The 16,844-nt window shown below is 39.1% G+C and overlaps 1 protein-coding gene across 8 annotated transcripts in view; it reads right to left on the reverse strand.

Moving 5' to 3' along the window:
• Positions 1–16,844, reverse strand: part of LOC118800430 (vacuolar protein sorting-associated protein 13B-like) — a 402,625-nt gene that overhangs the window by 216,319 nt on the left and 169,462 nt on the right. For 7 of the 8 annotated variants that reach the window (XR_005006236.1, XM_036560640.1, XM_036560641.1 and 4 more), the window contains exons 25-26: positions 4,767–4,973; positions 2,216–2,384 (exon numbers count right to left, since the gene is read on the reverse strand). Coding sequence is in view for 7 of the 8 variants with exons in the window: in XM_036560640.1 (XP_036416533.1) it covers positions 2,216–2,384; positions 4,767–4,973 (376 nt within the window). In the remaining variant the exon portion in view is untranslated. Of the gene's footprint in view, positions 1–2,215; positions 2,385–4,411; positions 4,601–4,766; positions 4,974–16,844 lie in introns of those variants that run through there. The other variant, XM_036560647.1, reaches the window with a different exon arrangement.

Here is a 16,844-nt window from a genome sequence, read left to right on the forward strand (position 1 = left end):
ATATATTTTTTCTCTTTGGCTCCACCTCCAATTCCCACTCAAAACAAAGCACACCTGTAGAATCCATGGTTCCCTGTGTCAATTTAGAGTTGAATATAAATACTGATTAAAAAAAAATTATTTAGAGTTTACCAGCGTTACTGAGCACTATCGTAATTATTATGGGTACTGCGTTACTTTATTGCTATATAGGTATACAATAAAATAGATACATCATAGATAGATAATAGATAAACGATAGATGATAAAATAGGGCGTTAAGCTAATGTTACTTGAAAGGAGATCAAAATACTCAATATTGCCTACATCTCCATTTAGTGCGGTGCTTTTTATTACTAAAACAACAACTTCACGATGTTAGTAACAGTGACTACCATGGCTATCGGCTAATTTATCTCAGGGTGGTTGTGCTTGCTTTCAGAAACCTAGCCAAAAGGTACAAAGAAATAAGCATTCAATTTTTTTTATCAAATATTTCCAATGAAGCTACTTACATTAAATTTAGACTAGAAACCATATTAACTACAGATAAAGAAACTGTAACATTTCAATCCATGAAAAGGGTGCAATAAAGTGCAATGACACAAAAAAAGTATTGAACAGGCTAACTGATTTACTTAAAATACTTGGTGACAAGCCTTTGCTTGCAATGACAGCCTCAAGACACTTCCTGTATGAAGAAACAAACCTCTTACAGCGTTCAGGTGGAATGTTGGCCCATTCTTCTACAGTCTTTAAACCTGAAAGATTCCAGGGGGCCTGTTGGTGAATCTTGATCTTCAGTTCGCTTCACATTTTTTTTGTCATCCTAAGTCTGATTTACTGGGCTATTCCAACACCTCTATTTTCTTCCTATGGGCTACTCTTCTGACTGTCCTGTCAGAAATCTTGCAAGAAGCTCCTGTACGTGGCTGGTTGATGGTTGAGTGATTTTCCATTGTTATTAAGCTCAACTATCTTGTTGCTTGGGAGAGATTTTTTGCCTCTACCCATCATGAGATACTTCTTGCATGAAGACTCTGTGACTAGTGATTTGTTGACATGCATTCAGATTCCTTTTTAAAGAGTGGAAGAACTAATCTACCAACATGCTCTCACCGAGCTGGTTCTAATTGGCACAGGTAAGAAAGCTCTATAGTAGAATCAGCTAGCTTAATTCTTTTCTTTCTACAGCTTTCTTCTTGTGTCATTCTATATTACTGTGCTAATTTTTTTGCAAAGTTACAAGCCTAAAAACACTTGGCACTTGGGTTCATACCAATTTGCTGTCTGTCAAGTCAAGTGTTTTTTTTTCTTTTTTGTAATGTACTGTAATGAGGTAAATATCACCTCTACAGCAGTATTTAAGGTGGAATAGATAGTCGGAATAAGAAGCCTAATCTAGTTAGCTTCTTTATCTATATGGGAGTTTGATGCATGTTAATGTTATTGCATACATCACTTTGAAGGTGGTTCATCTAAAGCACTACTTTCTACTTTCTTCAACTTGGAAAAGCACGTCCAGTGCTGATTCTTGTTTTAGCACGCATCTTTTTATTAATTTTTTTTGGCAGCACAGTGTGCTTATCCCACAGTACTAGAACCTGGCAGTGCAGGTTGCTAACTGGATTCTGCTATGTTTTCTTAGTCAAGCAGACTCAAATGGGCAGAGTAATGTAGTATAGAGGAGGGTGTTAAAAATTAATGACAAAAGGTCAGTGTAAACACAGACAAGCCCTATGCTCCACCCTGCAGTTTTTCAGACAGGGGACCATAACACACCTGTGCTGATGCCATTGCTAAAACATTTTTTTTTCTTTCTAGTTATCTGTACAAATAATAAAATAAATCAAGTAACGCACCTTTACACCTTGGGCAATGTTCTGTGAAGCCTATCTAATCTTGCAACAAAAGAACACATTTACGAGCAGGTGGACAGGCAAGTTATGTTGGCCCCAACCCCCCACTTCCCTCTCTTCTCCTTTGCTCCTTGTTGTAACTTATATTTTACAAACGTTTTAGACTAGGGAGGCCCTACAACAGCATCAGAGGAGTAATCGACAGTCAATCGACAGGCAGTTTGTGGGGTGGCATCTGTGAACAAAATCTGAAAGGAGAAGTAAATAGACCTGCTCTGAACTCAATGCCTTATTACAAGCATTATAGGTGAAGCACCTCAGTGCTGGCAGACTACAAGCTCCATCTGTTTTAGCAGCTTAGAGGGTAAAACGTATACCTGTCTTGGTGGTGGGGTCTGGAGAGAAGAGTTTGACAGTGAGTTTGGGCAGCATCCATTGCATCCACAGACTAACTTTTCCACTAGTCCCCCCGATATTGTTTGTCTTCTGCTCCAGTGTCACAGCCTCGCAGAATACAGGGTCCTCACTAGCAGGCATGGAATCACCCTGAGAGACAAACACAATAAACAACAAAGCAGAGTAAATATTTGTGTAATGCTGCTGTCCTGACACAAACTGGGCCTTGTGCATGAGAAGAAGAAATTAGGAATCATTAAATGAAGTTCTGAAAATGATTTTAATATATATACGTATGTGCCAGACTAGGGAGACTAGAAGCAGTTGGAGTCCTCTAATACAGAGCACCACTTGGGGTAAACCTTTAAGGGGGAGGATACTGTTAGTTTTTGCGTGTTTACGTGTGTGTGTCCTACAGCCCTCTCTCCCTAACTTACTGAGGTCTGGCATGCACATATGATGACAACACAGGGACTCTTATTTGGTTTCTTTTTGTTTTTAGCTTTCTCTCATATTTTCCAAAACTCAAATTTGCACATGATGGTGGGAAGGCCAGTGTACTGGTAACAAAGAGTGAGTGAAGTGTTCAGCTGCTGGGGGCTTCTTTAAGAGCAACACCTCCAGACTGAGCTTATCAGGACCTGCCATACTAAAGTATATGATCGTGTATGAATGACTTGACAGACTTATGAATGTATATGAGTATATGTATGAGAGTGAGCAAACGAGAGTGTCTCTCTGGTTGACTGCAACACCTAAACAGGTGTCAGCATATCAGAGTTTTGGGACAGCTGTCAATTTTAACACTAACTGACAACAAAAACAAATGGTGAGTGGACTAGGGTAAAAATAGATCTTTGGCAAAAGGAAGAGCAAGGACGAAATGCTGAACAAAGCATCTCTGAGAGAAACAATGAAACTTTTAAAAGTAACTTATTGTCTATGCTTACTCAACCACTGCAGAAAACAATGTGACAATGTCTGAGCTACTAGTTCAAATGATCCAAACTCAGCCTAGAAGCTGATACACAGGCAACAGCACTGCCGGGGTCAAGGGAGCAGAATAGCAAAGATCCATTGACCACATGAAACCCCCCCTCACTTTCCCTCTTCCACACACACACACACACACACACACACACACACACACCTCTGTAAAAGTACACAGTGGAATTCCTGCAGTGTATGCAAGCAGAGGCAGGTTTATTTTCTCTATGCAGTTTGTCTGCTCTCATCAAGGAGAGCCAAACAATGTGTTGAGAGAAAGGGAGTGTAAGTGTGTGTGTGTGTGTAAGGGAGAGAGAGGTGTCAAGAAGGAGTTTATCTGCTGGTGGGACTGTGTGTGTGTATGATCAGAGAGGAGAGCAGAGGCTGACTTATCCAAACAGCTCCTGCATTCAAGCTCAATCACCCAGCTTCCCTTGGGACTAAACACTTCTACTAACGTTCACGTTAGTCCAAACACTCACAAGTGGCCCTGTCATAGCACAACCTGCATTCCCCTCTCTCTCTTGCACATGCACACCCCTCGCCCTGACACACACACACAAAATGTAGCTGTACTGCTTTGACCATGCTCTCTACCACACTGATGAAAGACTGGGAAATTATCGTCAGTATTACAATAATGGCGCTGATCTCATCTGCACACACACATACGCAAGCATGCCAACGCACCAGCACAGAAACCCTGGAGTCCCTTCTTACTAAATTAAATGTTCTTCCATTGTGGTTCCCAAGAGATGGTCTGTTTATTCCAGAGCATAAATACTCTTTGTTTTCCTTCCATTAGTTTCAGGTTTACACACAATCAGCATGAACTTACAGAAATCAAAAAAATGTTTGTATCAATGCAAAGACCCAACACACCATGCATGCTACACCAACACCACAGCAGTCCATACACAAACACACATACTCTGTTTTTGTGCAAGAGTTGACAGAGCAAAAGATGCTGCGGTGTAAGCATGCTGAACTAATACAAGGTCTTCTACTGGGAAACACCCACCATGGCCTGTGTACAATGTGTCAGACAGCCCACTATGGGGAAAAAGCCTCTGGAGGAAGGCCCAGCTTAAGGGCTGCAGGTGCTGGCATTAGAGCTCAACAACCATTGACAATGTATGTATGTTTGAGTGTGCAAGCAATCAGGTTGACTAAGGGGCTGTAGGTGCTGGTGCTGCAATACTGGTTTACAGTCTGATGGTAGATTGTAGTGACGGAAGACCAATTTTCTCAACTTTGTCATGGACTGTTGTGGTGAAATAAATCAGAAGTTGATTTTCTAGGGAGCCATGGATGGCAAATATCTCATAGAAGTCCACAAACTCAGTGGAGGAATAGAGCATCATCCAGCCTTTTTCCATCTGAAATAAATAACAAATTGATAAAGCTCTCCTGTGATAATTATTAGTTTTCAAAAGTGACACTGTCACCATGGCAATGTTTCCCTTACATGCATACTGCTATGAGACACCGAACAATGTTTTCTATGCCAACATGTAAATGCAGCATTATTGCGTGCTATCTGACCTCTGTAGGTGAGCCCAGGTCAGCTGAGGGGCTGAGGGTGCTGGTGTCAGGTGGCACTGTGCCTGCGCTGCTATGGAGGGGCGACGGGGGTCCAGCTGGTTGGGGGGCAGGGTCTGGAAAACCTGATGCCTGGCGCAGAATTTGCCTCCTCTGCAGATGCTCCCACATCCTACTCCAACTTAAAAATAACTCATACAACAACTGCACCTGAGAAAGAGATTAATTCATCATTATCGGCATTAGTGATTTTCGTGGATGTAATAATTTCAGCAATAACAGCATAAGAATTATAAGAATTGTATTTGATGGATTCTGGCAATTTTCCACATCTGTGAGAGCACTAGTACCTAGTGTATGAAGTGAAATGTAGTCTGTCTCATAAAGATGGATTCTTCAAATACATTTTACAAAAAGCACAGTTACAGTGGTGTTTGAAAGTTTGTGAACCCGTAAGAATTTTCTATACCTCTGAATAAATTTGACCTAAATCATCAACAGATTTCCTAAAAGTAGATAAAGAGAACCAAATTAAACAAATGAGACAAAAAATATTAGACTTGGTCATTTATTTATTGAGGAAAAAGATCCAATATTACATATCTGTGAGTGGCAAAAATGTGTGAACCTTTAGGATTAGCAGATAATTTGAAGGTGAAATTAGTGCCAGGCGTTTTCACTCAATTGGATGGCGCAAGTGACCAACCTGTTTTATTTAAAGAACAGGGATCTATCACAGTCTGATCTTCACAACACGTTTGTGGAAGTGTATCATGGCACAAACAGTGGAGATTTCTGAGGACTTCAGAAGAAGAGTTGTTGATTCTCATCAGGCTGAGAAAGATTACCATCTCTAAAGAGTTTGGACTCCACAAATCTACACTCAGATTGTGTACAAATTGAGGAAATTCAAGACCACTGTTACTCTCCCCAGGAGTGGTCGACCAAAAAAGATCACCCCAAGAGCAAGGCGTCCATGAGGTGACAAAGGAACCCAGAGTAACTTCTAAGCAACTAAAGGCCACCATTAGCAGAACGCTGAACAACAATGGTGTGCATGGCAGCGCTGCAAGGAGAAAGCCGCAGCTCTCCAAAAAGAACATTGCTGCCCGTCTGCAGTCTGCTAAAGATCACATGGACAAGCCAGAAGGCTATTGGACGGATGAGACCAAAAAAGAGCTTTTAGGTTTACATGAAAAGCGTTATGTTTGGAGAAAGGCATTCCACTGCATTGCAGCATAAACATTGTATCCTATCTGCGATACACAGAGGTAGTAGTATCATGGTTTGGGCCCGTTCTGCTGCATCTGGGCCAGGATGGCTTGCCATGATTGATGGAACAATGAGCTCTGAATTATACCAGCAAATTCTAAAGGAAAATGTCATCTGTCCGTGAGCTGAAACTCAAGAGAATATGGGTCATGCAGCAAGACAACGACTCTACACTGTAAAAAATGGCTTGTCAGATCCACCTAAAAAAAAATACTTCATGTGGTAACAAGTACATTAACTAGTTTTATTCAACCTAAATAAATACTTTGAATGAACGATTTTTTCAATCAAAGTAACTAGTTCAATTGCTTGTTACTACGTTAAGTAATTTTTTTAAGATCAGATAAGCTTCTTTTTAGAGTGTAAGCACACAAGTCATTCTACCAAAGAACGGCAAAGAAGAACAAAGTTTATGTTTTAGACTGGCAAAGTCAAAGTCCTGACCTTAATCCTATGGAAATTTTGTGGAAGGACCTGAAGCAAGCAGTTCAGGGGAGGAGACCCACCAACATAACAGAGTTGAAGCTGTTTTGTACGGAGGTATGGACTAAAATTCCACCAAGCCAATGTGCAGGACTAATTAACAGTTACCGGAAACGTTTAGTTGCAGTTATTGCTGCACAAGGGGGTACTGAAAGTAAAGGTTCACATACTTTTGCCACTCACAGGTATGTAATATTGGATCATTTTAAATAAATAAATAAATAAATAAATGACCAAGTCTAATATTTTTTGTCTTATATGTTTAATTTGGTTCTCTTTATCTACTAGTAGGACTTGGGGGAAATTCTGATGAAGTTTTAGGTCAAATTTATGCAGAAATATAGAAACTTCTAAAAGGTTCATAAACTCTTTTCCTAAGAACAAACTGTACTGATTGTTAACAAGCCTGCGCATATACATTTTGTCCAGTCGAGTTTATTATCAGTAACTGAAGAGTTTTGTTCCAAAATGCTGGCTATACATTTGTAACAATTTTGAATAGAAGTTTTTGAAAGTATAACAGCCATACAATAAAAACACATTTTATTTCTTTAACAAAGGTAGTATTAATCATAATACAACATTTATATTTCTTGTATGTGTAAAGCCAACTCCCATCAACATATGTCATGAAAGAAAGAAAAATCCTGAAAGTTTGTGTAATTAATATTAATGATTAATAATAGTAGCCTAATCTATAGGCTACTCAGGTCAAAATCAGTTCTAGCACTAGTGTCTCTAAATCCAAATTCCATTCATATTTTTTTTGCTCCCTTTAACAAGAGGGAACAAATGTATGCAATTTGCACACTGTGCTTTCTGAGAGTTTTAATGTCACACATTGTCCCTAAAATGCTGAAAGTATAGAAGCAGAGATAAAAGAAGGGGGAGGGGCTGACCACTTCTCCACAACACACAGACACACACACAGTGACACAAAGAGGTTACATGTATCACTGTTTCTCCAGAGCTGCTCCCACCCTGGGTGTTCCAGCCTGAGCCTGACACAAAGCACCCTACCAGAAACAAGCGACAGAGTTGGTGGTCCCTCTCCTTCTCTCTCTCTCTCTCTCTTATGCAGGCTCATTTTCCTTTCATCTTTATTCTTAGACTTGTAGGCTGTGTCTTTCTCTTCATCCGCTTATGAAATGCGAGTGTATGTGCTCAGCAGTACTGGGAGAGTCTCGCCTATGTTCTGTACAGTAGCACCATCCCAGCTTTTACATTATTGAGACTGGCTGAGTGCAATATGCTCTCCTGGGACACATGGTATCTCATTGAAGTCTGTACAAGTAAAGGACCATGGGGTAACATGCATTACCGATTCTCTGAGTAATTTAACTGGTTCAGTATGTAGCCACCTTCTCGTAGCAACGTCATCTGAGAATTTTCACAGAAATCAAACAGATATTTGAGATCAGGTAAGAGTACAGTCTCCACATGGCAAGGTTAGTTTTAGGTTAGGTTTAGTTTTAACACAGTTTAATCTCAGTCTCTGAAAGTAAATAAAAACGCTGTTTACACTTCATGTCAACACATTTTTTAATATGTGTATATATATATATATATATATATATATATATATATATATATATATATATATATATATATATATATATCTTTAGGCACCTCACGATTCGATTCGATTACGATTCAGAAGGCTGCGATGCGTCTCAATGCATCTTTTTTCTCTATACAGGATTTCTATCTTCCTACTGTCTGAGGACTTGGTAGTTTTAAAGCAGAGTATTTGTAATGATCCATAATGTAAATGCATTATGGATCATTACAAATACTTGGCTTTAAATATCTAAAATATCTTTTATTAATAAATCAAATGGAAGTGATGTGGCAAGTGAACTAGAAGGCTCTCATTCAGAGACACTGCTGCCACTCATCTGCGATAAAATGCGCTGCTACCCTGAAATAAGAACCAGTGGTAATGGGTGTCCACGCAGCACGTTACAGCCATCCTTCCCGTTTTCTTTAGTGATCTTATAACTTCGGTTTTGGTCTCGTTGTAGAGAGAGAGGGGGGGTGTTTTCGAGACTGGACGCTGAATCTCGGCTCCAAAGTGTGCAGCATAGCGCAAAAGCCCTGGTTCTCAACGACCGACAACAGACAGCAGATCACATAGCACCGAGGTCTAGCCTCGCCAGTAGCGAACGAAAAAACAGAGATTAAGACGAACATTTGGAGGACTTATTCGCATTTATAAGCAGCGCGGTTGGTTAAATCTGCAACAAGAGTTAAAAAGAAGTTGCGAAAATGAACTCGCTTCTCTTTCGAATTTTCCCGTTCCACCTTAAATGGCGCAGCAGTTACATTCGGCGCCTAAGGTAGAATTTAAGGTGAAATGGGAAAATTAGAACGAGAAGCTGGCGAATGAGAAGCGACTTCAGCCTCGTAAAACAGCCGGATGCTAAGACATTTTAGAAGAAACTCTTCTAGTTTTGAATAAAGGTTTTCTGGCGGCGATGGAAGGAAAGCGGCTGTAGCTAAAGCTTAAAGTAGAGCAAAGTAAATCTGCGCTCTCGTTTATATTTTTAGCCCATACTACGACATTAACACATACTGGACATTAAATGTTGTGGCCCCCAAGGTGGTTTGACTTTGTTGAAAGGCAAAATGTCTCTCCTTAACATTTGGGTTGTGACTCCTGATCTAACCTGGCTTTTAATGCAGAGGGAGCCGGTCGGATTTGTCACTCATCCACTTGTGTTTTTGTTATGTTCCGCCACAGACTGTCCGGGCGCTGCACTTCCGCACTTCCAGTTCCGCCTTTTGCGTTCCGTCAACCTTACATTATAAATTAAATATTTAGAAAATCGATTTTTGACATTTGTAAATCGATTCAGAATCGTTCACGTCCGCATCACGATGCATCTAAGAATCGAGTTTTTCCCGCACCCCTTATATATATATATATATATATATATATATATATATATATATATATATATATATATATATATACATACATACACACACACAAATGAAATGATCATTTAAAAACTGTATTCTGTATTTACTCATGTTGTCTGTGTTAAATAAAATTCTAGGATCTGAAACAGTTAAGTGTGATATATGCAAAAATAGAAAACATCATGAGGCATGTAAAATACTTTTTGCAAAATACAGCACTGTATATGCAACGACATAGCTATGTGTTGCATTATGGAAAGCATCCTACAACTCAGCTGAAACAGTTGCAACCATCAACTTCGTAAATAAGTTTCATGAAACAGTAAATCAAACTGATGATAATACATCACGCGATCATATCAAACAGCATAATTTTACTATAATTTTAATTTCACTGGATCAATGGACAAGAAAACAAAATAGAAGTTGGTTTATTGGACAGTTGAAATGCCTATATGCAGGGTTGGTAGTTTTTCATTTGGAAAGTTACCTAAGCAAAGTTTTTCATTTTGTCAGTTACCTTAGCAATGACAACAAATGTGGGTTTCTCTAAGCTAACATTTCTGTAACCAGCTGGTTTAGCAAGCTAATGGCTGCTTGTGCCATCGCATATTCTTTGTTGACTTACTATTAGCCAGATTCATTTTTCCCCCTAAATTTACGGATGATAAAAAAATGATAAAAAAAAAATAATAATAATAATAACACTTGGGTTTTCAAGCTTCATCACTATGTGTGTTCTGTTGGATTTGACTTTCCTGGCCCCCTCAAGGTGTCCCCACAGTAAACTCCCCTCTCTTCTCCTTCTCTCTCACATGCACACGAGCACACGCGCACACACACACACGCGCACACACACACACAGACAGACACACACAGACAGACAGTGAAGCAGTTCCTTTGTTTAAGGTGGTTCCTTTGTTTTAGGAACTGAAAAAACTCAAGTAGAGCAAAGCAGTGGGACCTGATGGCATTGAACCTAGGGTGCTGAAACTGTGTGTGGAGCAGCTGTGTGGAATTCTTCAGCACATCTTTAATCTGAGCTTCAGCCTGAAGAGAGTCCCAGTTATGTGGAAAACATCTTGTGTGGTTCCTGTCCCCAAGAAATGGCAACCGATAGCACTGAATGATTATCGACCGGTTGCACTGACATCCCACTTAATGAAGACACTTGAAAGGCTGATGCTAGCTCATCTGAGACCTCTGGTCAGAACAGCTCTCAACCCTCTGCAGTTTGCATACCAGGATGGCATTAGAGTGGATGATGCAGTTATCTACCTGCTGGACAGAACGTACTCTCACCTGGACACATCAGGCAGCAATGTGAGGATCATGTTCTTCGATTTCTGCAGTGCATTCAACATCATACAGCCTGTGCTGTTAGGGGAGAAGCTACGGCTGATGCAGGTGGATGAATCTATCATCTCATGGATAATGGACTACCTGACTGGACGACCCCAGTATGTGCCACTGCAGGGCTGTCTCTCAGACAAGGCTGTGTGCAGTGTTGGGGCACCCCAGTGGACTGTGTTAGCTCCATTCCTGTTCAACCTGTACATCTCTGACTTTAGGGTTGCGTCATCTGCAAAAATTCTCAGATGACACAGCCATTGTGGGGTGCATGAGGAATGGACAGGAGGAGGAATACAGGAAGCTGGTGAAGGACTTTGTTGACTGGTGCAAGCTGAACCAGCTGCAGCTAAACATCAGTAAGACTAAGGAGATGGTGCTGGACTTTAGGATGTCCAAACCTGCCTTGGCACCAGTCACCATTGATAGAGTTGATGTGGAGGTGGCTGGGACCTACAAGTACCTGGGTGTGCACTTGGACAATAAGCTGGACTGGAGCTGAAACACTCTCGTCGTGTACAAGAGAGGCCAAAGCAGTCTCTACTTCCTGAGGAGGCTGAGGTCTTTTGGTGTGTGCGCTAAGCTCCTTTGGACATTCTACCAGTCTGTTGTAGCGAATGCTTTATTCTGTGCTGTTGTGTGCTGGGGCAGCAGCATTAACAGAAGTGCTCTGAACAAAATAAACAAACTTATCAGGAAGGCTGGCTTTGTTGTAGGAGTCAAGCTGGACTCTCTGTAGGTTGTGGCAGAACATGGCTGCTCAACAAGTTGTCGGCCATATTGGATAATACCTCAGACCCCCTGCATGCTACACTGGATAAACAGAGAAGCACATTCATTGGCCGACTGTTACAGCTGAACTGTGTTAAAGAGCGTCCTGTAAGATCTTTCTTACCCACTGCTACAAGGCTCTACAATGAGCCTCCTTACTGCAGAGACGGTACTAGTCTCCTGCTGTCTAAACTGTGCTAAACTACATCACTATATCACCTCTCCTGTTAATACTCACTGTGCAATATATCACAACCTGCTGCAGTACTGTTACTTTCACTACGCACTTTACATTGTAATATTGCTGCAACTGCTAGTTATGTCTATACTCATTGTGCTTTTAGTCTACCTCATACCACTCAGTGCCTGCTATCATGTAAATACAACAAATCTGTCACATATGCTATGTAAATACGCAAAGAGACATACTTTATTTCTGCTTTTATACTTATCTTGTGTCTATTTTTTATTTTCTGCACAGTATATGTAAGTTTATTTGAGACTGTGAGAGAGAGGGCAGGAAAGGGGAAAGAGTGAAATAATAAAAGACAGAGGATGTAGCAGAATTGAGAGATGAAACAGACTTAAAAGACAATGAGAAGTAGGAGAAGGAGAAGGAGAAAGAGATACAAGAATGAAAAAGATCAGGAGAACTTGGGAGGGTCACGAGAAGACCACAGACTTCACACAGAATGACTTTTAAACTTTATTCTCCTACTTTGAAAGTGTGCAAATTGATCCCTCTCTCTGTCTCTTTATTCTTTACCCCTTAGCTCTGTGTCCGATTATGCTGTGTATTTTGTTTTGTGCAACTACTGCTTAGCATTTAATACAATCACCATCCCAACACTGTAGTCAGTCTAGTACTGAGACTCAGCTCAGCAGACATAAACACAGTAGATTAAGTGTGTGTATATGTGTGTGTGTGTGTGTGTGTGTGTGAATGTGGGTGAGACAAGGAGAGAGGGAGAGAGAGTCTTGTGTGTGCATCTGATCAGTAAAACTGTGGCATCCCTCAGGAATCAAACACACATGCACAAACTTATGCACTAACATATAAAAAAGATATTTGCTCAGATATGTCAATATTCATGTCATTTTAGTCAAAACAAAAAGACACTTCATAAAATTCAAGCGATGAGTCTTGGCATTTCTTCAAATCAAAATAAGCAGTCAGTGTTCTCGCATTTCCCATCTGTGTCTCACAAATTGAATAAAACTTTAAAGTAAGCTCTTTTGTTTGTTTTTAGATAAACAAAATAACATGCAGCTCAGGGAGGCTGAACTGCAAACTTAATCATAGTTTCCACTGCAACCAGAGCACTTAGCACTAGCTTACAAACAACTTGAATTTGGTTTACTGTTTGGATATGATTCAAACGCATATGTACGTATGGGAGGTGTCTTCAAGGAATCCTCTCATGGACACTGAGGGTCATCAGGATCATCTGAAAACTCTAGTGGTCAGCCAAAACTAAACGCATAGTAACATTTAGGGCTGCAACAAATGAGTAAATTTGATAGTCGAATAATCTATTGATTACTGAAACGAATAATCGATTATTCGGATTATGAATCACTACGTTACCAAATAACTTTTATGTAGCAATTAACTTATGCATTTGCTAACTAACCATGAAGACAGTATAGATGAATAACATTCAAGAATTCACTGTTTTAATGAACTTTCCTGCTAATACAAAAGATAAAAGAATAAAACTCCAACATATTTTTCCTGTCAAAATTTATAAATTTGTAAATTTAAATGTCAATTTTAAACAGTGCAGTCTGTGCTTTGTGCATTCTGCTGTCTGTTTAGACTCTGCTGAAACTAGATTCTACAATCACAGGTCTTTATTGAAACAGAGGACAGTCAGCGTCTCTCCGTGATCTTGTGAAAGTCTCGCTCTACTCTGAAAGCAGATATTCTCCGCTGATGCGCTCTGATGGAGCGGATGGGAAAGTGGCGAACGGTTAGATTTGAACGATTTTGTGTAAACATTTCATTTCAGCGGTAACCCTTTGTTCAGCTGCCTTTTATGTCCGCTGAGAACTACCTCCTGAAACTGTTTGCGAGTTGAACCAAACGTTCGTGGAAAATAAAGCTGTTTGGAAACGTTCTCCGAATTTGTTCGCCGAATTTGAACGCACTGGTTGCCTCGAGGGTAAGACAACGATGCAGTGTTTAAAAGTGTAAACATTATCTGGAGTGCAAACAGGGTCACTGTGAATAATACTTTCTTCTCCAACTCCATTAACGATACCAGAGAACACGCATTTCAAAATATAAATGTTACAGCTCATAACATGAAGTAGGACAGCTTTTAGCATTAACATTATCTAACTAGAAAGGGAAAGTTCGTGAATGCACTTTAAGTTGGTTTGAAAAAGCCAGTTAATAACGTAAAAATATTAAAATGGTTGAAGACTGTTGATAGTTGTTAAAATATTGGTAAGATGTTGCTAAGCAGAAGCAGCAGTATCTGCGGTGGATTCTAATTCGTTGCTAGGTGCTACCATCAGTTCCACCTTAAAGTCTGTGCCACCTTAAATTTAGTGCTATGTTAAACTAAGTTCCACCTTGAATTCTGTAATGCCTTAAATTTAGTGCTATGTTAATTTCAGTTCCACCTTAAATTGTGTGCCAAATTAATTTTCGTGCTACCTTAAATGGAGTGCCACCTTAAATTCTTTTCCACCTTAAATTTGGTGCCACCTTAAAAAGAGTTCCACCTTAAATTCTGTGCCACCTTAAATTTAGAGCTATGTTGATTGAAGCTGCACCTTAAATTTAGTGCTATGAAATGCTAATTCCACCTTAAGTTCTGTTCCAACTTAAATATAGTGATTGTTAACAGCAGTTCCAACTGAAATTTAATGCTATGTTAACTGACGTTCCAACTTAAATTCTGTTCCACCTTAAATTTAGTGCTATGGTAATAGTGGTTCCACCTTAAATTCTGGTCCATCTTAAATTTATTGCTATGTTAATAGCGGTTCCACCTTAAATTTAATGCTATGTTAATTTAAGTTCCACCTTAAATTCTGTGCCATCATGAATTTAATGCCACATTAATGGAAGTTCCACCTTAAATTCTGTTCCACCTTAAATTTCGTGATATGTTAACAGCAGTTCCACCTTTAATTTAGTGCTATGTTAAATAAAGTTCCATCTTAAATTTATTGCTATGTTAATAACAGTTCCACCTTAAATTTAAGGCTATGTTAATTGAAGTTCTACTTTAAATTCTGTGCCATCGTAAATTTAGTGCTATGTTAATTGAAGTTCCACCTTAAATTCTATTCCACCTTAAATTTAGTGATAGGTTAATTGAAGTTCCACCTTAAATTCTGTGCCATCTTAAATTTAGTGATATTGTAAATTAAGTTCCATCTTAAATTCCGTGCCATCTTAATTATAGTGCTATGTTAATTAAAGTTCCACCTTAAATTTAGTGCTATGTTAATTGAAGTTCCACCTTAAATTTAATGCTATGTAATGACAATTCCATCTTAAATTCTGTTCCACCTTAAATTTTGTGATATGTTAATAGCAGTTCCTCCTTAAATGTAATGCAATGGAATGATAATTCCACCTTAATTTCTGTTCCAAGTTAAATATACTGATTGTTAAATGCAGTTCCACCTTAATTTCAGTGTCAGTGTAAACTCAGTGCTACCTTAAAAGAAGTTCCACCTTAAAATTCAGTGCTACCTAAATGCAATTCCACTTTAAAAGCAGTTCCACCTTAACAAAATCATTATATGTGCTGAGCATTAGGCTGGGAGTGGGTGAGACATTAGGCTCCGTGCGTGAGTTTGGATGGGTGTGTGAGAGAGGTACCCATTGTGACATCACGTGGCATGCTGCCAACATTCCGTCCATTCAATCCCTATGGGAAAAAATATCGACTTTGAACGTTAATATTTGGAAAACCATACATCGGATTCCTTAGAAAAGCACAAGCATAAAATACCTAAACGGGTATAGGTACTACGATCCTGCAAAGTTTCATGGCTCTAGCTCGAAAACTGTGGGACGAGAAACATTTTATATTTTGAGCGTAGAATAATAATGATAACTAGAAAGGGAAAGTTCGTGAACGAACTTTAAGTTGGCTTGAAAAAGCCAGTTAATTACGTTAAAACGTTAAAATGGTTGAAGACTGCTGAGAGTTGTTAAAATGTTGCCAAAATGTTGTTAAGCAGAAGCTGCAGAATCCATGATGGATGGAAATTTTTTGCTAAGTTCTACTGTGAAGTTCCACCTTAAATTCTGTGCCACCTTAAATTTAGTGCTATGCTCATAATGGTTCCACCTTAAATTTAATACTATGTTAATTGAAATTCCAACTCAAATTCAGTGCTATGTTAATTCCAGTTCCACCTTTAATTCTGTGCCACCTTAAATAAAGTCCCACCTTAAATTCTGTGCCACCTTGAATTTAGTGCTATGGTAACCGCAGTTCCACCTTAAATTTATTGCCACCTTAAAAAGAGTTCCATTTTAAATTCAGTGCCACCTTAAAAGAAATTCCACTTTAAATTCTGTGCCACCTCAATTTTACTGCTATGTTAATTAAAATTCCACCTTAAATTCTGTGCCACCTTAAATTTAGTGCTATGCTCATAATGGTTCCACTTTAAATTTAATGCTATGTTAATTGAAATTCCAACTCAAATTCTGTGACACCTTAAATTCAGTGCTATGTTAATTCCAGTTCCACCTTTAATTCTGTGCCACCTTAAATAAAGTCCCACCTTAAATTCTGTGCCACCTTAAATTTAGTGCTATGGTAATTGCAGTTCCACCTTAAATTTATTGCCACCTTAAAAAGAGTTCCATTTTAAATTCGGTGCCACCGTAAAAGAAATTCCACTTTAAATTCTGTGCCACCTCAATTTTACTGCTATGGTAATTAAAATTCCACCTTAAATTCTGTGCCATCATAAATTTAGTGATATGTAAATAGTAGATCCACCTTAAATGCAATGCTATGTTAATTGAGGTTCCACCTTAAATTCTGTGCCATCTTAAATTTAACGCTATGTCAATTGAAGTTCCACCTTAATTTCTGTGCCACCTTAATTTTAGTGCTACCTTAAAGAGAGTTCCACCTTAAACTCTGTGCAACCTTAAATGTAGTGCTATGGTAATTGCAGTTCCACCTTAAATTCTGTGCCACCTTAAATATAGTTCCTCCTCAAATTCTTTGCTAGCTTAATTTAGTGCTATGTAAACTGCAGTTCCACCTTAAATTTAGTGCCACCTTAAGAAGA

This window comes from Colossoma macropomum, unplaced genomic scaffold, assembly GCF_904425465.1.
Source record: "Colossoma macropomum unplaced genomic scaffold, Colossoma_macropomum, whole genome shotgun sequence".
Classification (NCBI taxonomy): Eukaryota; Metazoa; Chordata; class Actinopteri; order Characiformes; family Serrasalmidae; genus Colossoma; species Colossoma macropomum.